At 42.7% G+C, this 26,595-nt stretch overlaps 1 protein-coding gene across 1 annotated transcript in view; it reads right to left on the bottom strand.

Annotated features, from left to right (window-relative positions):
- Nucleotides 1–24,596, bottom strand: part of glrbb (glycine receptor, beta b) — a 39,037-nt gene extending 14,441 nt beyond the window's left edge. The window contains exons 1-8 of the mRNA XM_080415377.1: nt 24,550–24,596; nt 15,824–15,957; nt 13,439–13,545; nt 10,496–10,563; nt 4,576–4,802; nt 2,376–2,458; nt 1,970–2,110; nt 922–1,074 (exon numbers count right to left, since the gene is read on the bottom strand). Coding sequence (XP_080271503.1) covers nt 922–1,074; nt 1,970–2,110; nt 2,376–2,458; nt 4,576–4,802; nt 10,496–10,563; nt 13,439–13,545; nt 15,824–15,933 — 889 coding nt within the window. The 5' untranslated portion in view covers nt 15,934–15,957; nt 24,550–24,596. The remainder of the gene's footprint in view (nt 1–921; nt 1,075–1,969; nt 2,111–2,375; nt 2,459–4,575; nt 4,803–10,495; nt 10,564–13,438; nt 13,546–15,823; nt 15,958–24,549) is intronic.
- Between the last annotated feature and the right edge of the window lie 1,999 nt (nt 24,597–26,595).

Below are 26,595 nucleotides of genomic sequence, written 5' to 3'. Positions count from 1 at the left end.
ACTGTTGCATGACACAGACAGTGAGGCACAAAGAGTCCAGCTCCAGCTTGCCTCCCAGTGCAACGAATCTGCCAGCTGGAATTGCCGAACCAAGGAAGTGACCTATCCTTCCTCTCCTTCTTTATTTGTTTGGAGATGAGTTCAATCAGGGGATTGGAGGCACCTGGCTAGTCCCCGTCCTATCTTGAGCCATCTGCTGTAGTCTAAAGCCAAGCAGAACTAAAAGGCTGATTTCAAGGTATGTTGTTGAAGACATGCTTCATATATTTACTAGTTTTCATCGTAGTGAGCTACAATAGATGATGCATGATGATGCCGATATAATGCATTATAAAAGTAACAAGTTACTTTTATAATGCATTATAGTGAAGTGCAGTAGGAACAGACAGGAAGCGGGGAGAGAGAGATGGGGAGTGACACGCAGCAAAGGCTGTCGGGATTAGGACTCGAACCCGCGACGTGCTGTGTGTGTGCGTGTCTAGTAAAGTAACTAAATTACCTTTTGAGAGCAGTAACTAATAACTATGACTAGTTACTAATTCAAATGAACCTGCCCAACACTGGCGAGGAAGATAAGGTTGAAAATGGGTGAAGTGGTCCTTTATTTCCTTGCGTGTGCTTCTATTATTTGTTATGGTCCCAGATACAGTCGACAACATTTGGTAAATGTCAGTGGCAGTTAAAGGACTGAACCAATAAATAATTATAATAACTCATTCCTAAAGTGAGTAAGTGAGAAATGAGGTAACGGCAACAACATGCCTGCTCTCATCCAGGTATCCACACAAATCCTGAGTGTTGATTTAACTCTTGTTAACATCTGTACACATCTGATGCATTCATGCTGCATGCGAACACTGCTCACCCTTGTTACAGTAAACAGGACAGGACATAAATCTTAAGAACCAAACAGATCCATACCCAGTGGTACCCGGGCAGCGCTGGCATCGGGGTTGATCCAGAATGACAGCCAGGACAGAACCACGATGAGGAGGGTGGGCGCGTACACACCCATCATGTAGAAGCCCACCTGTCTCCTCAGGGTGAAGATCACCTCCACACAGGTATAGTATCCTGCAGACACAGAATGGGTGTAGTTAAACACAGAAACAAGATAGGAGACGCACGCGCACGCACACGCACACGCACACGCACACACACACACACACACACGCACACGCACACACACACACACACACACACACACACACACACACACACACAGAGTTTAAGTGCTCGTGAACTGAAGGCCAGTGCTCCATTAGCAGTAGTTGGACAAATAGTGCCAGGAAAAGTACACAATATGAGGTGTGCATGGTCTCTCCATCATCCTCTGTGGCGGTGCGTTTGGAGGGTCCTATGGGAGCTAATGTTTAACTAGCCCAAGGTGGCTGTGGCTGAACTCAGTGCAGCGTTATAAGGGATGTCTGTGTGGCAGAGCGGGCTCCAATCAGCCATCGCACAAAGGTGATCTTTGTGTCGGGATGGGTTTCTATGGCAACCCGTTAAAAGGCTGCCCCGATGCCAGCTGTGCCCCACCAACCATCTCACACACACACACACACACACACACACACACACACACACACACACACACACACATTCCTAGAGGCGGGCACGCTGAGATCACACAAGCTCTGTTGTTCATAAATTTAGGTACAACAGGTACTGAACTAGGGCTGCAATCATCGATTATTTTGTCAGTGATTATTCTATCGATAACCTTTTTGATTTGTTTACATTTTCATATATCAAGGAATTGAGACGCAGAAATTATATATTTTTATTTTCAACTAATCGTTTGTAACATTTATAACACGCCATAGGAGAGAGGGACGCGGCATATAGGAGAGACAGACAGTGGGAAAACTGGTACGTAGATGGAGTAGCAGTGACAAACAGTAGGAAAGCTGAGAGGGTAGGAGAGACAGTAGAACTCCCGCAGGATGTTTTTCTCTGAGGATCTCACCTGTTCCAGCGTAGAATTTGGTGCAGTTCCCATAATCAATGTCCTCTTGTTTGATGTCAAACTGGGGCAGAGCGATCTGTTCCATTTGCACCGGGTCTCCAACCTGCCACATAAACTGCAGGTCGTCCGTGGTATATCCAACTGACACACACACACACACACACACACACACACACACACACACACACACACACACACACACACACACACACACACACACACACACACACACACACACACACACACACACACACACACACACACACACACACACACACACACCACACACACACACACACACACACACACAGAATTGTATTTAAAAAAAACTAACTGTAAGCTGTATTTCCTGCTTATTAATATGTGGGCCATGCTGTGACTGGATGTGTTTACTGATGACACTCACAGCTTTCCAACTGCATCTTGCAGCGCTGTGTATCCATGGGGAACAGAGCGAGGTCCAGAGGACAGGACAGAGTGACAGACAACCTGGAGAGAGACAAGATAAGACCAAAGTGTGTTCATGAATGGTAATGGCTAAACAGAGAGAGAGAGAGAGAGAGGGACAGAGAATGCAACAAAAAAAAACTTTGAAAAGAACAGCAAAATTGCTGCCTTCAATCCAAGCTAGAATGACTCACAATACAAATAATGAGTTGCCATAGTTTTTTCCCACACACAAAACTCTCTTCCTATTTATATTTTCAGCATTTCCCCTCACTAGGAGCACTGTGCACCTGCATGCAAACCCCTCCTACTCTGTGCTGTCAGACATTCATTCTTCATGCTGGGCTTTGTAGGTGAGTGAAGTTCTCTACATAACAATTGTGAAGTCATTTCAAACCCAGTCACATGTTTGAGGAAGATTCTAACCTTAAAAAGGAGTATCTTTCACCCCCAAAATAACTTTCTTTAATCAGTTACTCACCCCATGAAGCCTTAAATACATAAATGCAACAAAAATACTTGATGAATTGAAGTTAATGGTGGTGGGTAACAGTCTCCCTCTAATGATGTGTCTTCTAGTAGTGATGACTGCAACATTTAGCATAGTGCACAGCAGCAGCTTCCTGTTGAGTAAGGGAGGAACAGCTGGTACATGCTGTTATTAATATTATCTATTATATTGCAGTATGTTTTCTGTTGTTTTTATCAGTGTCTGCTGGCTTCCTTGTTTACCAGTGGCGGAAAAACAGCAAAAACATTGGCAGGAAATCCAATTTAAAATCTGCTTTTTGTTTCAAATCCGCAGAGCAATCTGGATAATGACACGGCTTCCAGTTCTCGCAGAGGCATGGAGACGTTCGACAGCAAATCTCTATTTGTAAGGACATTACCTGCCAATGTAAACCCTGTTATGGCAGAAAGATCTCTGCCTGATGTAGGTCTGAGGACTCTAATAGATGTTTCAAGTGCAAGTATAGAATTTGAAGGTGTCTCTTCAGTATGCTGTCATCTTCATCTTCTAACAGCAGTGTGTAAGGACATTGCCTTCCAATGCAAACCATACAGCAGCAAAAATCACTGTGACAGTTCTGATAAGTGCAAATTGAAAGAAATGGTCAACGATGAGCCATGGAGCTATGGAAAAATCGTTCAGGAGGCGAATTACCGCGGCAGAGTAACTTTTTCCATAACTGCTCGGAATTGATTAGTGAGGGGCCGTAGCTTAGTGGGCAGAGATGCCGTCGGGTAATCGGAAGGTTCGCCTCCCAGCCCTGGTCTGTGTGTTGAATTGTCCGTACTGCCAGTGTGGAAAAAGTACTACATTTTTTTTACTTACTGCAATGTAGAAGCACTCCGTTACAAGTAAAAGTTCGGAATTAAAAATGTACTTGAGTAAAAGTACAAAAGTATTGGTATCAAAATGTACTTCAAGTACCAGAAGTAGAAAGTACTACAGGATGTCCCATTTCACAAGTTTTCAAATATATAAAATGTCTAAAAATCGTTTGAAAATAGCAGATCTACAAGCTCACAATGCGTCGCACGCACTTGTAGATCGGCTGAAATGGCCGAAATGTATACAGCACTTGAGTAAATGTACTTAGTTACTTTACACCACTGCATACTGCAACCCCCCGAGCACTAAAACCATGTGTCAGGCACTACTGTATATCAGCTGAATTTCCCCCACAGGACAATTAAGGATAGGTCAAGGGGTCACTAAAATAATTACGATTCATCTTCCCGGGAGCAATAATGTGCTCAGCAAGTTTCATGGCAATTGGACCATTCGATTTTCAGATAACTTTGGCCTAATGGTGGTGCTAGAGGAAAGACCATTGGGTCAACAACAGCATGAAGGTGCACAGCAAATTACATGACTCTAGTTGTGTGCAGGTGGAAATCCTGGCCTAATGGTGGCACTAGCAGAAATGAAAGTAGGAGACAAGTCACCATGAAGGTGCACAGAAAATTCAATGGCAATCCAGCCAGGCCGACCAACATCCTTAAGGCCCAAATTCACATTGAATATGAATTTTAAATGTGTGTCTTTAGCTAGCTAGTGGCGGTGATCTATACCGCCACTAGCTAGCTAAAGACACGCGCACGCACACACACACACACACACACACACACACACACACACACACCTGTCTCACCTCATACTGACGAGGACGTCTCCGTTGCGAAAGATGAACAGTAGGATGTTTTCCTGCGTGACATCGTGAAAGTTGGCACTCTTCTCGTTGGCGAAAAAGAGATCTGGCTTCCAGAGACATTTGAACATGGAGGGGTCAACCGTGAGCGAGTCAGACTTGTAGTCCAGCGGCAGCCTCAGCCTGGGGTCGTTCCAGCGCTGTCGTAGGAAGATGTTGACCCTGTAGTCCTGTCAGGTTGGACCAGACAAGAAACAAGAAGAAATCAGTTGAAGATTAGCATGGATGTGCTACAGTATAGCTGTTGTATTCACTGGTTTTGGACAGTAGGTTTTATGGTTTATGTTCTTACTGGGAATTGCCCCTCATGTGGCTTAAGACAGTGGTTGGTTCTCAAACATTTTCATGTCAAGCACCCCCACATGAAAAGATTTTGTGCCAGGTACCCCATAAGATAAGATTTGTCAACATTTTTTCAATATTTTTCAAAAATAGAAGACCTACAGGCTCATAAGATATTGTGATATTACTTGTAGATCAGCTATTTTTCATTAGCCGAAAAATTCAATAAACTGTTCCTTATTTTGCTGGGGCCCCCCTCAAAGACCCCTCTGGGCTACTTTGAGAACAAGTGGTCTGATATGAATGTATGACCGAAAAGAAGATACAAAATACTTTGTATCTTTGACAATAAAATACTTAATATTGAGGACAGGCAGCTTTTGGAGTGGAGGATAAGGATTGTTATGCCATTTAAAAGTCCTGTCTTCTTATACCAACAAAGGTAAAGGGAAAATAAGTCAAAGCTGAACCGTGGCTCTTGCTGACAGCTGTTGATGCAGATGGGAGCATAAAAAAGCTTGTAAAGATGTCCAATATATTGCATAAGGTTTTAACATCCCTACAGAGATTCTGCAGCAGCAGACAAATGCTCCTGATGTTTGTATTTTCGAATGGAATGACAGGCGGGTGAATGTTATGGAAGTTAAATAGATAAAGTCTCATTATAATGCTAGAGCAGCTTTGGGGCTGCTGCTGGTGGGAATAGATCACTCAGCAAGGCTTTAGGCCATTTTGTCGTGCATGTTTTGATGGGATGCGCCAGGCTGTTCTGGGACCAGGTGTTTGGGCTGTTAATGTGCCTGCCTGCCTGCCTGCCTGCCTGCCTGCCTGCCTGCCTGCCTGCCTGCCTGCCTGCCTGCCTGCCTGCCTGCCTGCCTGCCTGCCTGCCTGCCTGCCTGCCTGCCTGAGTGCATGCGTGTGAGTGTGTTTGAGTTTACTGTGTGTCTGTGGATGTGTGTGTGTGTATGTGTGTTTGAAGCGGGTGTTTTCAAAAACTGTCTGATGAGACTATTGTTCCACTGAATCAATGGAATAGGTGCTGACTCAGACCAGAGAAGGTGTGTGTGCATGTGTGCATGTGTGTGTGTGTGTGTGTGTGTGTGTGTGTGTGTGTGTGTGTGTGTGTGTGTGTGTGTGTGTGTGTGTGTGTGTGTGTGTGTGTGTGTGTGTGTGTGTGTGTGTGTGTGCACGCGCACGCGTGTGTGTGTGTGTGTGTGTGTGTGTGTGTGTGTGTGTGTGTGTGTGTGTGTGTGTGTGTGTGTGTGTGTGTGTGTGTGTGGGCGTGTGTGTACTGACAGCATGTTAAGCAGAGGAATGGACTTGAGCATTCTGTCCCCAGTATCAAAACTAATCATGGAGAAGCAGCCTTCAGTTCAGACTAATAATATAATTAGTCTGGAATCTCTGTATGGAACCTGCATTTCCAAGGGGTGGTTAATAAAAATAGGCGCCTCTGTTGATAAACCCGCCCCATATTTGCATACTGGGCCCTGATTGGTGCCCCACAACTTCGGGGGCAGCTAAATCCAATCACAACCGAGCGTGGCCAGACTTATCTTTTTTTTTGCACTGGCAGATTCGTCTGGTTTCCAGGCTTACTACCGTTCAGGTACCACATATCTTGCTGCTGCCTTTTACTGACATTTTTGATTAATTTATTGTGCTGCACTGTTTATTCTCATATTTGCTTCTGTTTTATTTTAGCTTATTCTTATGTTCTATTCTCTCAACTCTTTTATAACTGTTTTTATCCTTCGGAGCCATGAAATGGATATGAACTGTTACTGCTGTACGCTGAACAGAAACAGATATAGAAAGGCAGAATTTGAACATGTTTTCTATCAGCAATAAAGTGTAGGCTAATCATGGAAATAAACTGCATCTAATTTTCTCTCCCACTCTCTCTCCTTACCACTCTCATCTCCGCACAAAGCAGCAAAGAAGCAAAGTAGTGGCAACTTTTCAACTGTTTTCTAAATGTCTCCGCTAGGAGACGGAGGTGATTTGTGTGTGTATTATGTGCAGTGTTGGGACTAAGGCATTACAAAGTAACGCGTTAATGCAACACAACTACCTTTTGTGGTAACTAGTAGTGTAACTAGTTGCTTTTTCAAGTGATGCCGTTACAGTTACTGAAATTTAAACAGGCTCATTACTCATCACTTTGTGAAAATAGACGACGACTTCATAGGATGAAAGGGTTATTATGATGTCACTTCTACTCTCACATTGTAATCCCTGTATCCTACAGATGTCTATAAAAATGTATCGATCGGTTGAAACAACCTGGCCTTTTTGCCAGCCTGCACCGAATTTAACATGTATGCGTGTTTAACATGGCGTGTTTCTGATCAGGGACGCCTCCATGTCGTTGAGCCATCTGCTCCAGTCTAAAACCAGGCAGAACTAAAAGGTCTGATCTCAAGGTATGTTGTACTTGACGACATGCTTCCTATATTTACTAGTTTTCATCATAGTGAGCTAGCCTGGGATCCAGACTGCTTCACTACGGATTTTGTTTCTCACTCGCTATACAGTCTGGAAAGCCTCCTATCTCCGTGCACAAACGAGTTAAAACGACTTGCGGCTTCTGATTGGTCTGTAATTCACGTAGAATGGCACCGAGTGCAGCCTGAATGCAGCCGACAAAACACGAACGGCAGCCATCTTTTCTGTCCGCTATTTTCTCCGCTGTTTTTTCACTTCAAAAAGCTCTCAAACTTCTATTTTGAGGCACGGAATTTACTTATAAGATATCGTTTGGATAGAATTTAGTTGTTTAACTTCATATATGTGGTCAATTAATCATGACAGAGCCTATTTAAAAATGAAAATTTAGAGAACCGGTAGGGGCGGGCATGTATCCGAATAAGGCAACCCATTTTGGGCATGGCCGTCTCAAAAGTCCCGTTGCGTCACATTAGTCTGGTGAACTGCTGATTGGCTGAAGGGGAAAAACGATAATTGGCTGAAGGGGTTGTCAGTCAACGGTATTACTCCCGCCCAACTCCAGCCCACAGCCAATATTGCAGAATGGGCGATCAGGCCAGACTCACTCCTGAAATCAAATGGAAATGAGATTTCCGGAGGGAGGTTTACCAGGCTAGAATCAGGCTGGATCCCAGGCTAATAGTGAGCTACAATGCATGAAAGTTCAGAGTTGTTGTATTAATATTGAAGTGCTTTACTGAGCACAAAAATGATTTACCTTTTTTTGTACCGTGGCTGTCAATAAGTATAATAAATAAAATGGTCAATCATTTAAAATTAGTCTTTAGTTTTTTTAATCATTTAAAAAAAAATCATTTAATCATTCTCATATGGATACGAACACCACCTTGCAATGACCACCTCTCCATTGTAAAGCACTTTTAAGCTAAGGCGGTGCTCTTTTCTCTCTCTCTACAGTTCGACAGCCCATCCATTTCTCAAAACCAGACAATGAAATATACCTTCTCCTTGGCTAGCTATCAAACTGCCATTACGGCAGTCGATTGGCGGGGAGATTTAACGCAGTGAGCGAGCGCTCGCGGTAATCAAACGGCGGCTATTAAACACAGCTTAGATTTAATTCACAGCGCAACGTCAAATTGGTCATCTTTCTGTGCGGCCACGCTCGATAAAGTGCAGTTAGTGACGCGCTAACGGCGGCGGAGCAGGATTGTGCTCAGGCTGTCTGAGGTGTAAATGACCGGCCTGGCTGTTCTGAGATCAGACATCCTGCTGGGTGATGAATTGAAGTGGCAAGGTGGCCAGCTGTCTCTCTATCACTCGTTCCCCCCTCTTTCACACTCTCTCTGTCGCTCGTCAGAGTGAGCGAGTAGAGAGAGGAGGATCTAATCTGAGGCGGTTCATCTTTTTCTATCACCCCCCCCCCTCTCTCTCACTCTCTCTCCATCTCTCTCTCCCTCTCTTTCCCTAGGGAGGAGTTTGTTCCTCTCTTTCATACAGTACATACACATGCACATGCATGCGCACGCACAAACACACGCACACACGCGCACACACACACACACACACACACACACACACACACACACACAGCCCTTTGTCACTTTGTCTCTCTCTCAACCTCCCCTCCTGCTGTCTTCATCTCTCTGTTCTCACACCCTTTCATCCCCCCCTCCATAGACACACACACAAACACACACACACACACACACGCGCGCGCACTCCTATCTTCGTCCCGCTAATTCTGCTTTTCTTTCTCATTAAATAATTATGTTGTTTGTATTGTCATTATTGCTCCACATCTCTCTGGGCAGTCCTGGAGTTAAGTGGACCGCCTGCTGGTATCAGGGATCTACAGCATGGCATGTCTGCTAATCTCAGGTCAGAGAACAGCAGACATCCAGCATCCTCCAGGATCAGGATCTTTGTTGTTGTAAAGCAGCTGCTCTGACTTATTGATCTTCCAAATTGATCTCTTCTATAATGACCACCTTTGTTTTGGATTTGTACGCTAGTTGAACTCCAGCTCCCCCAAACCCCATAGAATATGCATAATAATATATATATGAGAGAGAGAGAGAGAGAGAGAGAGAGAGAGAGAGAGAGAGAGAGAGAGAGAGAGAGAGAGAGAGAGAGAGAGAGAGAGAGAGAGAGATTAACCCATTCAATCCGGGAACGCAACGCATACTGTGTCATTTTAGATATTTTTAGCTATAACCATTATTTTATACTTTGGGCTATTCAGAAATAGATCTACAAGCTCATTGCCGCGCTACGAGCTTGTAGATCTGCTTTTATCTATTTTTTAATTATCGTGAAAATGTGTGCAAAATAAATCTTTCAATATATATGTTTTTTAAAGCGAACATTTTTCACTTAAATCTTTGCTTCTGGGGATTCTACAAATGTCTTCTACATCCTTGAACAGTTGAAAAAAACATATGTTGCTATAATGTCAGTGCATGGTTCTCAAACTTTTTCATGTCAAGGACCACCCAAAATGATATGTATTTGACCGTATTTGACCCCCCCCCATCTCAGAAGCAAAGATTTTAGTTAAAAGTGCATATATATTCAAAGATTTGCACACATTTTCACTATTTATTTTTCAAAAATAGCAGATCTACAAGCTCATAGCGTGGCACTCGGTGCCGCGCTACGAGCTTGTATATCTGCTATTTTTTTATAGCCAAAGAAATCTAAAGTGACACAGATGCGTTCCTGGATTGAATGGGTTAAACAAAATGAGCTTTAGAAAAAAGCAAAACAGTACAGCCTTGGTATAGCTCATTAGCAAGTTTCCAGAACGTTCTCCTTAACGTTCCCATAAGTGAGCCACGGTCGACCCAGTTCTGTCCTTGGGTCTAATCTATTCATTAGCATTCAAACAGCGGCATCTTTATCAGCAATTAGGCCATCTGATAAATGGGGCTTGAAGACCTCCAGTCTTCACATTAATTCACCACTAAATAGTCTCATACTAATACTGAGCGCTAATAACTAGATTACTGCACAAACTCTGCATGAGCGAGTTTTGTCATCGCGCAAACCTCAAACCTTTGGCTGATTAAATTAGTTGAATAAGGGATCATATCAGTACTGAACTAAGTGACATAGGCTGGTGTCTTACCATCGTTGTCTCCTGGATGGAGCCAAAGCTGTTGATAAAAATATTCACTCTGTCTTCTACTGGGATTCCTGGAAAGAAGAAAATAGTATAAGAAAGAGGTTGAACAACCTTAATGGAGCAATTTTGTGCAATATTCTAAAGATTATCATATTAAAATATATCTATATTTGATATTTGAAAAAGTATCAAATTTAATGCAAGTTTAATGCACGCACAGGGAATGACAGTCAAATGTTGAAGTTAGTGTATTCGTGAGAAAGAGGACTAAACAATACGCTACCAATCAAAATAATAAATGAACACCAGTTTAACCATGCTGGCTTGTTTAGATTAGATCAGATTAGGGCTGTCAACTGAACTGAGAAATTACAGTCAAATTTCAGTTCTTAACAATTGGCTGACTCTTGATTATATTCAATTATTATTATTATTATTATTATTATTAGTATTATTATTATTGTTGGCCAATCAGGGAAGCAGATGCATACTATAGAGCGTCGCAGTTCCCGCCCACTTCCTGTTTTTTTTGGTGCCGGAAGAAAAAACTCAATGCATTTTTCCATTGACATTTCCAAAAATATTTATATCTATTAATTTAAGCCTCGAATCAAGCCATCACGAGATGACATGAATCATGACCATAAAACGTTTTTTTCTGTGATTTTTTTTTTATTTTATATTTAATTATATGATATACTATATTTAATAAATACCCTTTGTTTTGCCGTTTTCAACAAAAAAAAAATCACAGAATCAAACGTTTATGGTCATGATTCATGTCATGTCATGATGGCTTGATTCGAGGCTTAAATTAATAGATATAAATATTTTTGGAAATGTCAATGGAAAAATGCATTGAGTTTTTTCTTCCGGCACCAAAAAAAACAGGAAGTGGGCGGGAACTGCGACGCTCTATCTACAATGGGTATTGCATAAACGGATGGGGCATGCATTCTCAATTTACACCGTTCCCAACTTGCACCGTTCCCAAATTGCGTCTTGTGGGAGACGCCCGGCCAGAGCGAATATATAAATACAATAAGCTTCTTAACTTTAAATATATTCAAAGGATATACTATACACCTGAAAGAATCAGTCATAAAAAAGAGTAATTTCCACTCTGCCCTGAATGTAAAATTGAGATAGGTGATTTGATACACATGACCTGGGTGTGCCCAAAACTGGCATCTTGGTGATTGGAAATATAGAGTATTATAGTATAGTATAGTAAATATAGAGTATATAGGAGATTCTTTGTATGGATCTCCATCCATAGCTCTGCTGGGAGATTTCAGTGGTTTGACTTTTACCTCATCAAGAGTTATTTTTGTTCTCTTGTCTGTCTTTTGCCTTTTGTATTGTTTCTATTATTTTTCTGTATCTCACATTGGTCACTCAGATATATAATGTATCAATCCTTAGTTGTCTATAAATAAACGTGGTGGACTGTAGACGCTACTAGCTGATCATCGACTCTAAATGCAAACGGAAAAGGTCAATACAAATAATTGCACAGAAAAATATATATATATTTATTGTGTCCCGGCCTAAACCTAAAGTGGGTTGGGTCGGAACCCAATGAAAGTGATACCGAGAACCATACGACTAACTTTAATGACTGATTCCTGATAACCCATAAGTTACAAAGCACAATCACCATCCATGCAGCACCCCTGGTGTTGCTTTAAAACGTTATCCTGTAAAAGCAGCTCATAGTTTAATGGGCCCCGGGCTCTAGTGATGTCCAAGGAACATCTTTGGATGTAATTTGGGAGATTACAACTGTGATGTTAATGCATGGCAGTGGCTTTCATCTTACCCTGATATGAAGAGCAGATGTTTGGCTGCTGGTACCTAGCAGGGCAGTCAGCCACAAGCTGGTTCTACACAAAACCACATCAAACACCAAATCTTGGACTGGAACCCAGTCTGCTTCCAGAGGATGGAGAAAGTCACAGGGTCTACCTTGCGCTGCTATGACCATCAGACAGGCTTAGTGCCCTGTGTCGAAGGTCTGTTTTAGCTGTAGTCTAGCTGTGCTAAACAGATCCACGTGGGAAACACTGTCACAGCTAGCTACCACTGTTAGGATACTGGAATGTTTAACTTCCTGTTTATTTACTTAAATAATTTTATTGTAATAACATATTATCTTAAATCAATTCCTGTTATATAGATAATATACAATATACAATTCTACATGTGGTTGCCTTTTACCTGTGCTAGATCACATTAACCATTTGTGGCACCCTATTGTTTTAATTGATTTTTACAGATCTACAATGTGCACAATTTGGTGCTCCAATTAACGTCTTGCACTTATTCTGTGATGCTTTTTGTTCTCATATGCAGCAGTTAATAACTGTATCCAACTTTGAAACTCGGGTGGTCCAAATAATGTCCGTCATTTTGCGGGATTTAATTTCAGTCAAGGTAACTATGGGCAGCTAAAGCGCAACGATATTAGGCACATCGGTGTGCACGGCCTCCCCACATTATAACTAATAACTTGTTCTTCAAGTGGGCAAAAGACAGCAGAACTTTTACTGTACCGGTGGTGAGTAGGCCAACCGACCCAATTCCAAGTGTGTAAATAAATGTCGTTCATGAATAGTACTATTTCCCGATTGAAAGAAACGTTTCACAGTTTAAAAAGAGCGTTTAAAAAGAGCGTCAAAAAGTTATTCATGTCCAATAATATGCGTCTCCCCTGACTGGCAAAATAGTGCCACCTACTGCTGATTTCATGAACCATAATAATTGCATAATATTAGTGGATGGAAACTTGCAGAAATTTGTTTTTTCCGGCTTTTCCATAATTTTCAACAGATTAATTTTAATGGAAACCCATCTAGTGAAATATTTATGAATTGATCTGAATTGAATTGACACAGTGACAGAAACAAGAGGCACAGACAGAGGCAGGCGAACAGAGAGACTTGCCTTTGAAGTTGGGTCTGATTCTGGGGTCATAGGTGAGCAGTAACTTATTCAATATGTTACTGGTTGTATTGGCAGGAACGCGAGCCAAATCCTCTGTGGACATCTGTCTGCAGAGAAAGAAACAGAGAGAGAACGTGAGAAAGGAAGATGGAGAGAAAGAAAGAAATATACAGAAAGGGAAAGAGAAAGGAGAGAAAGGGAAAGAGAGTTGAGGAAGAAAGAAAGAAAGACAGAACAGTAGACGTCATTACATTGGCCAGTCACATTCCTGGCAGGTCCCAGAGAAACAGATGTACAGAACCTCCACTTCTCCGCTGTATACTGTGATTAAACTCTTAACCTGAGAGCTGATTGAGTTAGCTCTGAGTCAAGACCACCCTGCCAGTGTTAGCATGCGGAGCATTCACAGATGACACTTATAGATGTTCACAATATCATCATTGAGCTTAACCACTTAGAGCCTCTATTCTTAGTGTATACTGTACTCTTTTTTTAGAGATGTAGATTTTTGACGAATGTTCTACAATAGCAGGGATGCTGGGGTTCAATTGGTAAGGAGTTCCCATAATAGGATAGAAAGAGCACCTCTGAGAGATCTGCCAGCCAGGACAGTTTACCTTGAAGTTTATTCAGGTCTCCTATATAGACAATAATGACAGCTATGGTCGCTGTCACAAACAAAACGGACAAAGAGAACAACACATGATCAAAAGAAACAAACACACACACACACACACACACACACACACACACACACACACACACACACACACACACACACACACACACACACACACACACACACACACACACACACACACACACACACACACACACAAATGTCTAATCTCCAATCAAAAAGCACTAAATGAAACCTGATTAAATTCAACCTGAAACCAACAAACCAACCATTCCTCCAGTCAGAACCACTACACAACACTCCTGCTGAACCAGATAAAAACATTAAACAGCAAAGACTTTCCACTGAACACTAAAGCAACAGCTTCTGTTTTGTGACAGGCTGACTGGTGAAATAATAACAGCATACAGCAGAGAGATAAAGAGAGAGAACAAGAGAGGGGGGGTGTAGGGGGGGGGGCACAGGATTTGGCAGGGAAGACAGGAAAATGGAAGGGCTCTATGTGGGTGGCAGTGAATTCCCCCTCCCAGAGCACTTTTACATTACATACTGTAAACCTACCATGCACCCAGGATGACTTAAGTGCCCAGCAGGAACTCTGTGTGTGTGTGTGTGTGTGTGTGTGTGTGTGTGTGTGTGTGTGTGTGTGTGTGTGTGTGTGTGTGTGTGTGTGTGTGTGTGTGTGTGTGTGTGTGTGTGTGTGTGCGTGTGCGCGTGTGCGTGTGCGTGTGCGCGCGTGCGCGTGCGTGTGCGTGTGTGTGTGGAGTGTGTGTGGCGTATGCGTATGTTTTGCGGTTTCCCTGATCAAAGTGAAAGCCATAACGTTCAGCTAAACCTATTTTTCTTCTTCTTTCAACTGAACATTCTGACAAGCCCTGTAGCTAAACTGGAACCAACTGGTTTTAGTGAATCCTCTCAGACACAGTTTAGTGCCTGATATAGACCATCCATGCGGCTTTGCATTTGCCAGCACTACATGAAAAGGCTTCCCCTGCAGATTGGAAAAGCCTCATTGTCGAGACATTTGTTCCCTTCTAAGGTGTTTAAGTTGCAGGAAGTTAAAAAACAGCATGTCTAATCAGGTTGAGATGAGAGGGAGGATTACAAATGTTGTTGGCGGACCTGATGGACAACTTCAATGTGACCAGCTCTTATCAAATAAGTCACATACAGTATCACTCAAAACTAAGATAATACAAAATAATACGAAGCTATAAACGTCTGTTTCGTCTGCAGCACATAACAGCGCCGCCGTCCGACCTTCCTAGCCCGTGTTATTAAAAAGAAAATTGCCAAAACTCAAACATCGAAAGTGGCCGTTTTCAAGATATTTTGGCCATTATCTTTGGAACGGAAGGTCCAATCTGCGCAGTTCAAAGCTTCTTAGATGTGTGACTTTGAGGACATTAAGCACATAATGCCTCTTTTGGGGGTTTTCAGGTTTTCAGGCCTAATATTATGGTAATTGTTCGGGCGGGCCCTGTTCGGGCCGGCCCAGTTAGGGCCAGGCCTTAATTTTCAGGCCCCCCTGTTGGGTCCTGCTATTTCCTGTTATGTCATGCTACAGTATGTCCTGTTATATCCTGCTATGTCTTGTTATGTACTGCTATGTTGTGTTGTGTTGTGTTATGTACTCTTATGTCCTCTTATGTGCTGCTATTGTATTCCTTGTTATGTACTGTATGTCTGCTATGTCATGTTATGTTCTGTCTTAGGGATAGGGCTGTCAGAGGTCCAGTACTTACGAGGGACAGAAAACAATTTTTCCGCCTTTCACTTTTTTCACTTTGGCGGTGACTCCCTCTAAGCAGCCCAACAAGATCAGGAGAAGGATGGATAGATTCCTCAAGGTCATCTTCACACATGTTGAGACGTTTTCCTGTGGAAGAAAAGGACAAAATAAAAATGAATGTATTGCATTCGTTTGAATAATCGTAAATTAGTCTGGATAAGGGTGTCAGCTAATACTACAGAATAAATCTATAATTGAGCCTAGTGGGAACTGCTGAATAAGCAGCAGGACATTAGATGGATGGATGACTGGATGCATGGACAGACGGACGGACGGATGGGTGGATGGACAGAAGGATGGTGAATTGATGGATGGATGGTACATTTAGATGTGGTTGTTGCTGTTCAGGTTCAGCAATCAATCATGTAGGCTTAAGCCAGGCATCATGGGATTGAGGTTGACTCAGACTTGCCATGCTACTCATCAGCACTACTACAGTGACTAGAGGTGCTCCGATTGATCGGCGACCGATTTAAATCTGCCGATTTTCACTCCAAATAGGAACAGTTTTGACATATAATCATTTTGGAAATATTACAATTGTCCCCTTGCGCAGAAGATCGGTATCGGCCGATCGCGAGAGAAAACAATCGGTGATCGGGATCGGTCCCCAAAAACCTGATCGGAGCAACCCTCAGTCGACCTATAAAGGTCAGGTGGACCAAAAGATTAGACCAGAAAATACACCTCAAACCAGTATAGTGCCTCTGGAACCAGGTGTCTCTGCTGGGACAGCCAGTAAAGAGACTTTCTTTAGAGGTACTGTATGTGTAAATCCATATCTCTGTACATCATTTGACTGGGGCAAAGATTGTTGTGGTGCTGGGAAATCCATCTGTGCCTGAACCGCAAGTACTATAAAACAGGACTTAATACACACCTACGAATGTGTGTTTACCATAAATCTCTCTGTTGGCTGATTCAAGGCTGGGCTAATGGTAACACAGCCATGAGTGCGGTATACACACTTTCTACTCACAGGCTTTGTGTTCGCAGGGTTCCTTGATGGCGGTCATTAATCAGACAGCAGTAGTAGTAGTGTAGTATCTGCCTTGATTCATTCCTCTGAGGGAAGAGGTGCCCTTTACCTCCGCTGGGATGGGGAGACCTACAGGCTGGTGTCTCTGCTGGCAGACTAGATATTAACTCCAGCCGTTTACTGTCTAGACAGTCTCTCTCTCTCTCTCAAATTTCAATTGGCATATGGAAACTATGATTACATTGCCAAAGCAAGTGTGAAATAAAAAACAATCAAAACTGAAGCTTAGCGCACAATACAGGATAATCGGGGAGATTTGGGGTTGGAAACGTCGTTTTCCCCATGGCTGGGGAAGAAGCGGCCTGTAATTGGGGTGAGACGGGGGGAGGGAGTGCTCGTTTTGCTTCACTGGATACTCGGACAGTGCGTTTGTCGACGCGCATGGCCGTCGGCGGCTTGCCTCGGGCACTCGCTCGCCTCATGACTCGCTCAGGGGCATCTCACGAATCTCGAGGCCACACTGTCGGCACACATGCCTTGCTGTCGAGTGCTTTAAGGACGTTGAAGTAGCAAAAACCAGCGCTCCTCTTCCCCAGCCCTCCTGGAGAAAACGACATGGCTCCCTGTTCGAGGCTGATCGGAGGCGATTATCTTATCAGATTGTCCTGTAGTGTGAGGGGTCCTAAGATCAAATCTTATATGTCCCATTCTGCCTACAGTTGATCAGGTCGCCCCGAAAAATTTCTAATATGTTTGATATTAATCTAGATCAGGGGTCCTCATGGGGTCCTCAGAGTTACTACAGGGGGACCGCCAAATCTTTGTGTGATAGGAACTTCTTTTTTTACACTAACCACTTGAACCCTAGCATCCGTATTCTGAGGGGAACATTAACTGAAAATAGCAAATCTACCAGCAGACACCGCCTCGCGCTGCGAAGCGTTGTGAGCTTGCAGATCTGCAATTTTTTTAATGTAGTGGGGGTCCCTGCTTCATCTCTTTCTCATTTAAGGGGTCCTTGGCCTGAAAACGGTGAAGACCCCTGATCTAGATGATTATGTAACTATTGTCCGAGCGAGCCGGCAGGCTGTGGCGTGCGTGAGTCACGGCTGAAAGAGACAGACAAGCCTACAAGGAGACAGGAGTGAATGAGAGGACTTCTGACATGGTGACCAGTCCAAACAGCCCCGCGGTTGCACAGCTAAGGCTTGGCAAGAACACCACTCACTGTCTTCCCAGACATATCACAAGTTCACAACCGTTCGTCGGTTGAAATGAAATCATGTGAGGTGCTGCTTTACTCCAGTCCAGAAGGCACGATCATCTTAAACACTTCAACCCCGGCATCCATATTCTGGGGGGAATCGCAGATCTGCAAGTTCACAACTCATCACAATGGAACGTGTTGTGAGCTTGTAGATCTGCTAATTTTGGCCAGAGATTTTTAGTGTAAAAAGTACATGCCAACTCAGGTCCAGTTTTCAAGTCTAAAGGGTCACATGGTTAAAACAAATCCTGTAATGTGTGATGCATAGATAACATGCATATGATAAGATTATCTTTGTAGTCTCTCTCTCTCTCTCTCTCTCTCTCTCTCTCTCTCTCTCTCTCTCTCTCTCTCTCTCTCTCTCTCTCTCTCTCTTCACATTATTCTGCTCTCATTGTAATGTAAACAATGCACACTTGAGCGGGCGCACACACACACACACACACACACACACACACACACACACACACACACACACACACACACACACACACACACACACACACACACACACACACACACACACACACCCATAGATCAGATAGTCAGCCCCACAGCTGGAATAGAAGTGAAATATCGAACTTGGCACCCGACCAACTGTCTTCACAAACCGTTTCTTATCTGACTTACAATACTCCTGGGCCCACACACACACACACACACACACACACACACACACACACACACACACACACACACCATCTTCCACTCCACTGACTCTCTCTCTCTCTCTCTCTCTCTCTCTCTCTCTCTCTCTCTCTCTCTCTCTCTCTCTCTCTCTCTCTCTCTCTCTCTCTCCCCCCCTTGGATGCAGGCAACAGCTGGGAGTCATGTTACTGCAGAGGTTAACAGTGACGTGTCACTACATAAAGAGATAGTATCTCATACTGAAAATAATACCAGATAGGGGAATTAAACTAAGCTTATTATGGATTATTGGCAGGTTTTGATGGCAGATTTCAAGACGTCCCTTTATGTTTACTGTGCTTTAATGAAACACAGTGAAACCGTTTTAAACACAGAGCTCCCAGAAGACGACCTTTCTTTCTTGACAGTGCCGAGGAGTCAGCCTCACTGTTGGCAATGTTACACGGAGGACACGGCTCCTCATAGTGTGACAGAGATTCTGGCTGCCATGGTGATAACGTATTGCCCATGGGCACAAAGCCAACAAGCAACACTGCTTTGTGGCCTTAAAGTATACTAACCCAGACTCCACTTCCACTGAACTCAGTCCAGTGTATTGCTGCTGTCGAGCAGAAACCTTGTATCTCCTTATTTCAACGTTTAATGTTTTTTCGTTAATTAATGACCTACTTCATTGTAGAAAATGTGTCACACAAAAGTAGTGAAAATAGCAGCTCTATACAAGCTCACAACGCGTCACATCGCGACGCGTTGTGAGCTTTTTTCACTATGATGATAAAAACTGAACGGTTTTGGACATACAAGGTTTCCAACCGACAGCAACGATATGAGAAGACGTCACTGCTGGATGTACATACATCTTCATGTCTTGTTTTGCTTCCCTCTGGTTGCTGATACAGGACTAAAGTACTCCCTTTGCCAAACAAACTCGGGACAATTTCTTCTCACAAGGACAATAAACTAAACCAAATGATGCCCCTGGTGCGAAATATAGCAGTATCAAAATGACAACAGTGCCCTCATAAATATTAAAATGTCTCTTAAATCAGGGGAGGGGGATAAAACTTGCCTACGGTATTTTGGATTTTATGGTGTAATTATTTGAGATTTTCTAGTTCAGGGCAGGTTAATAGCGTGCCATGAAACTATACGCTTCATTAGGGCTCCAGTTAAAATTAATTAAATGAGTAAAAACGATTTTCATAAAACGCCCTAGATTTTATACAGACTGGCCGGATCTGAGACCCACAAATCGGACAAAGTCCCATACAGTACAATTCAAAACAACAAGCAGGCCAGAGTTGCTGTTGTTGTTTTCATACAAATACCATTGAATCAAAACGTCGTTGTTTTCTTTTTGTCAATGCTAATCAATAACAACACACTGGGGCCTGGTCCTATATACATGAAGCAACTGATTAGAACCAGAGGCCCTGATAGAATGTGTTGAGCTATATCATAAGGGCTGCCGCTGCAGCCATGCAAATACAAACAACACAAATGAGCCTATTTAAGGCTCTTGGCCATGCTGGCTTGTGGCTTGTGGACATTTTTGTAAAAATTAAATTTTTGCCACGGACATACAAAATGAGTGGACAATAATTATCAGAAACACAAAGAGCTAGCCCTGAATGACTATAACAGGTCTATAACTCTGAGAGTGTACAAATGGAACCAAATGGACCCTCACAGGTCCATTTGGTTCCATTTGTACACTCTCAGAGTCATGGGGGTCCTTGCAAATAAAACATTTGAGAACAACTAGTACTAGTAGTATGACACTAGACTAGTACAGTGTCATGAAGAAAACCTGGCGACTTGACATTCAGTAATTGGGTCTTAAAATAAGAACATTATAATGGTGTGTTAAAAAAAAATCCAACATTTGCCACGGACAAGGCCAAGTCTATTGCCACAGACAAATGTGTATATGGACACCCCCTGATTGATGACCCCCTGATTTATGTGCCTAGCCCTAGCCGACCTGATCTACAAGCTGTGGACCTGGCCATATATATATATAGGCCTCCTTGGCTTAGAGAGTATGCACCACTACAGTGTATATTTACAGTATGGCTATTATATAATAATCAGTCCCACTCCAGTCCCAACCTGAGAGATGACTCTCTAGTCTCTATCTATCTTTTAACTATGGTGAGCCTGCACGACTAAAGAATTTCACTTGTAATGTGATGTGACAATAAAAGATTGATTCTGATTCTGGACCTGTGGCTGCAGAGGCAGCATCAGGTCCTGTTTGTTTGAACATCAGGGAGGTGAGAGAGCCAGATGTTGACATTCTTTTAGCCTGAAGACGCACAACATCAGGGAGGCTGAAGGTGAACAGAAGACACACAGCAGCAGCGACCACCATGATTCTAGATAGAGCCGTGATGATGACAACATGAACGCTTTCGCTTTCACAGGGACACACAACACCGAACGGACGTAAACATGCACAAAGTCCGTGTTTTTTCCAAGGGGAAAAACAGAACCGCATCACATCAATCACTTACCATTTGCTTTGTGTAAACTGCTTATTTTCCTTACAGAAAACTACAGGGATAAATCAAATCTGACAGCGGCTGAATGAATTATCGCTAGTCGTTATAAATAAATGCCTTCACGACCGGTCGCTGTTTCTCCTCTTTTCCATTCTTTATAATTCTCTCCCTCCGTGTAACGTTAGAAGGTTGCATTAATCAGAAGTTACATGTCGGCAAATTGCCAATTTTTCCTATTTCTTTCCTATATTTGGGGGTATTTTCAGTGGTGAGTATTATTGTGTGTTATTTATATGTCTGCTGTCTTCTGTGTGTCGGGATGGATGTTCAAGATGGAGGATCTGGGCTCGCATCCATGCACCTGTCATACAACATACGTGCACAGTAGCGCCGCTGCTGGCCGCTGATGGAAGCAGTCACAACATCCAGTGGTGGAAAGTAACCAGTGGTGGAAAAAGTACTCACATTGTTTTACTTAAGTAAAAGTATCAATACTGCAATGTAGAAATACTCTTACAAGTAAAAGTCTGGAATTCAACTTAAAAAGTACAAGAGTATTGGTATCAAAATGCACTTAAATTACCAAAAGTAGAAAGTACTCATTATGCACAATATCCAGTTTCACAAGTTTTCAAATGTATAACAATTGTTTGAAAATAGCAGATCTACAAGCTCACAATGCATGCATCGCGACACATTGTGAGCTTGTAGATCTGCTATTTTCAAATGGCCAAAATCTGCGAAATGTATGTAATAATAATAAAAATCTACACTATTTACTATTGCTATGCCTCTGAGATGTAGTGGAGTAGAAGTAAAAGTACTGAAAATTGGAAATACACCAGTCAAGTAAAAATTGTAAATGTACTTACTTTACACAACTGAAAGTAACCAAGTACATGTACTCAAGTATAGGCTACTCAAGTACTGTACTTGTACAGTCACATCCAGTGGTGGAAAAAGTACTACATGTTTTACTTAAGTAAAAGTATCAATACCATCATGTAGAAATACTCTGTTGCAAGTCTGGTATTAAAATGCTCACTTGAGTAAAAGTACAAAAGTATTGGCATTGGAAATGTACTTAAAGTACCAAAAGTAAAAGTGCTCATTATGCAGAACGTTTCACAAGTTATCATTATGTCTAAAATATATTAAAAAATCATTTGAAAATAGCCAAAGTTTAACTAGGGCTGAAGTGGTTAATGTATGTTTTGCAATGATAATCAAAATGGACAAAGTAATTAGTAACTAAAGTTTTCAAATAATTGTAGTGGAGTAAAAGTATAATATTTGTCTCTGAGATGTAGTGGAGTAGAAGTATAAAGTATCGAAAATTGGAAATACTCCAGTGAAGTAAAAGTACTTCAAAATTGGACTTAAGTGCAGTACTTGAGTACATGTACTCAGTTACTTTCCACCACTGGTCACATCAGCATCAGCAGTAGTGCGTGGAGCAGATAAGATAACAAGACATTATTATGTAATGCCATAATGCTATAGATTGCACGTCAAAGGGAGAGAAACCGGCCCACTATTTATGGATGACAGTCTATAATATGAAGACATTTATGAGTCATAACACACATGAATTACGTGTGTTGGGTTTGAATTGTGAAGGCTGTAGAGGCTATATATAATGACTACAGTCACATTAAAGACTCCACGCGCACTCACGCACACGCACACGCACAAGCACACACAGACACACAAGTGTCACACACTAAGCGTTTCTCTCTCAGACTGATTGCTTTGCCCTGTTAAATTGTGGAAGTGGGAGGCGCTCACACACACACACACGCACACGCACACGCACACGCACACGCGCGCACACACACACACACACACACACACACACACACACACACACACACACACACACCTCTCTCTCTCTCTCTCTCGCTCTCTCTCTCTCTCTCTCTCTCTCTCTCTCTCTCTCTCTCTCTCTCTTTACATAATAATATGACAACCGAACCAAATCATATTCCTTGTTATTTATGGGTCAGTGTAGCCTATACTCAACCTGTATTTAATCTGAGATTCTGTAGGGTATAAACGAGACAGTTTGGGGGCTGGATTTGACCTCAGAGCTTTGCAGTAAAAGTTTTGGACAAAATCCCAGCTCTGCCACATCATGCCATCTGTCCCTCTGTACACCGTGCTCTGTTTCTCCACTAAGTGACTAAGAAACAGAAAAACAAAACAAATCTAAAAATAAAAAAATAATAATTAATAGGAGGACTGAGTGAGTCATAGCCCACATTGTCTTTATATGGTCTGTCTTGAGCCTAATTTATACTTCTTCGCCCGACTGTCGCTTGCCGATTTAAATTTGTAATCATGTTTTTTGTTGAGTTGCGGTGTTGTTTGATAATTGATTTTCAACTTAAAAATGTATCACAACAGTTGTAAAACTAGTAGGCTATACATTAAGCTACATTAAGTGTCCTGAAAGACAGGGCTGTCTTTCATGTTACACTGCAGAATTTAGGCTATTGCACTAGTGACCAAACAAGCAGCAGAATAAAGCAGAAAGATCTGAAGTTTATGCAACTAAAATACTGTCTCCTTCATCTACATTAAAATATTGTAATATATCTGCTCTTCAGAAAATAACCTCCATACAATGGAATCATGAACAATGTCAGATATTCAAACACATCTGATGAAATATACCAACTGAGTTCATATCCTGGATCATGACCTATATATAGTTACTGTGTTTAATGTGAAACAGATTTATTTTTTAAATTAATATTTTGATAAAAAATATTAATATTTACCCACGATAAATGTCTGATATGACCACAGCTTAGCCTGGAAACCAGACAAATCTGCCAATTATATTAGTCTGACCATACCAGGCTAACTACAACCTGAAGTCGTTCACATCAAGATCAGTTTTTTAGAAGCCACAATTTAAGACTAAAGCTTAATTTACACTCTATTACACGTGTCGCTTTTGGACAAGAACTGTTTGTCAAGCTACTGTAATCTTGAAAATAAGTACCTTGGTACAACGGAATGGGCCTATCGACGTCTACTGCGTCCAGATTGAAATAGCAGCTGCCCACCTTGCATTGGCACTGGAAGGACAGGTGCAACAGGCATTGATGAGCCTCAGGGCACAGGAAGTATACAGTTCTTACTTGGACTCTGGAGCAATGATTTGGCTTGTGTGCCTTCAAGGATTGTCAACCAGACCGCGAATAAAAAGGAGAGCTTAGGAGCCTATGCCACAAAGCTGAAAAAAAGTTATCCAATTAAGGCAACTATCTCACCTTCCGGCGTCAACAGTTGGCGCTGCAAGCCTTTGTCCAAGGACTCCATCACAATCATCTTCTGCATGTCCAGCCCACAGACATTTCATGCCCTGAAAGAAGCAGATGTGTAGAGCCCATGCTATGTGTTACCAGCATGGCATCGACTGCCCCTGCCATACAGCATATCAGACAAGCAGAGTCAGGTGATGATGACGTGGACAGCAAAGAGCCAGTGCAGCGGGTGTCTCCAGTCTCTCCTAGACAATCACAAGAAAGTGCCAGAAAGACAGAGGAAAGACAAAACGCCTGCACCAACACTATTATTACAGCCCATCAGAGGAGACTCATACCATAGACATGGGAAAGCTCTTTCAGCAGAGAAGCAAGTACTGCTCTCCCACACAAAGCTATCAGCTAGGGACCTACTGGAAGACATCTTTCTTGCCCATGTCAACTGGTTCAGCACAAAATCAACACCGGGGCGGCTCACCAGTCCTAAGTCTCTACCCCATCACATCATTGCTATACATCATGGTGATGGATTATTTCACTAAGAGGCCAGAGGTGTGGTCCCAGAGCACAATTACCATGGCAGAGAAGCTGGTCACAATGATACTCTGTCTGTGCAGGGAGGAGCTACACAGAGACCAGGGTTGCAACTTCATGCCCCGGGTGTTAGAGGAGGTCTGTCGGCGGCTCGCAGTAAAGAAGACTAGGACGAGGACCACTCTCCTACACCCCCATTAACCACACCATGGCTACCCAGCTCATCATCCCCTCTGACTGCCAGCAGAAAGAACATAGGACCTCCACATACCCCTGGTCCTGTGGTCATACTGGACCGCAGTTCAAGAGTACCCCAGCGACGGGAGAGAGCAATACAAACCCATGTGGACCTCGTGTTTGGGCCACAGCCTGAGCTGGAACCCTAAGTGGTAGACTGCATGATTACTTCATGCAGCTGAGAGAGAGACTGCAAAGGGCAAGTTAACTGACAGGAATTCATTTAAGTTGGGGCTCACCAGAAATGGGCCTATGATTTGTGATGCTGAACGAGGTGTAGGCTATCTCTCAGCATTCTGGGACTTTGTGTTGAGTGCGTGGGTCGCTGAGGACAGCAAGGCCCCTGAGCTGGAGGCAGTGTAGTGTCCCATGGGTGTGCATTGGACACGAGAGGGACTTCCCAGCATGCCTCGGGGTGCACACACTTTGTGTATTGTTTTATTGTTGTGTTATTCTGTAAATGTTTGCTATGGGAATGCATGGGGGGGGGGGGGGGTATGTTTATTGTACTTGGGTTATGTACAGCAGCCATTTATTTTATGTGTGTAATTGTGGGTGACCGTGGTACAGACACAGGGTAACTGCTGTGAGCACCCTCTCCCATTTCCCTGTCAAGTTGGTTTTGGGTGTTTGGTGAGCCATTTGCCACAATAAAGAAGTATTCCTATGAAAAGTCGTTGTCATGACAACTCCTTTGGAACAGAAACCCACCGGTCATTACAGTATTAAAGAGAACACTTTGTACCACACGCGCATAAGCAGGGGGTCCATATTTACTCTGTCAAAAAAAGAAGACAGACTCTGTTCAAGAACACACTGCACTGTGATTTATCCCAGGAATCTGATCCATATCTCACTCCTTCACAGTGAAATCCTTAGTTTTAATTTAACTCCAAGGAGTGTACAAATGGAACCAAATGGACCCGGTCCATTTTGATCCATTTGTGCAGTCTTCAGAGTTAAATCAACACTAAGGATTTCACTGTGCTGCCTCACATCAGACAACGTGGGCAGCCACTCACGTTAATCCCCACAATATAATTTAGACTGACATGGCATGTCATTTGCATAATATACAAATGAATCTGCTCAACATGCACAAAGATTAATGATTTATAACCCTGTGCATGACGGCTGGAATCACAATGAATGAAGCCTCAAAACGACGGCACACAAGGAGCCTTTGTGTTGTCTATAGCAACTCTGATCTGTACCTGGCGAGGAGCCAGGTGTGTGATGGACAACCTTCCGCCATTCCAGAAACCTGTCAGGTTTGGTCTG

The sequence above is a fragment of the Gymnoscopelus braueri genome (assembly GCF_963280865.1).
Source record: "Gymnoscopelus braueri genome assembly, chromosome: 20".
In the NCBI taxonomy this organism is placed as follows: Eukaryota; Metazoa; Chordata; class Actinopteri; order Myctophiformes; family Myctophidae; genus Gymnoscopelus; species Gymnoscopelus braueri.
This window is presented reverse-complemented; position numbering and strand designations above follow the sequence as displayed.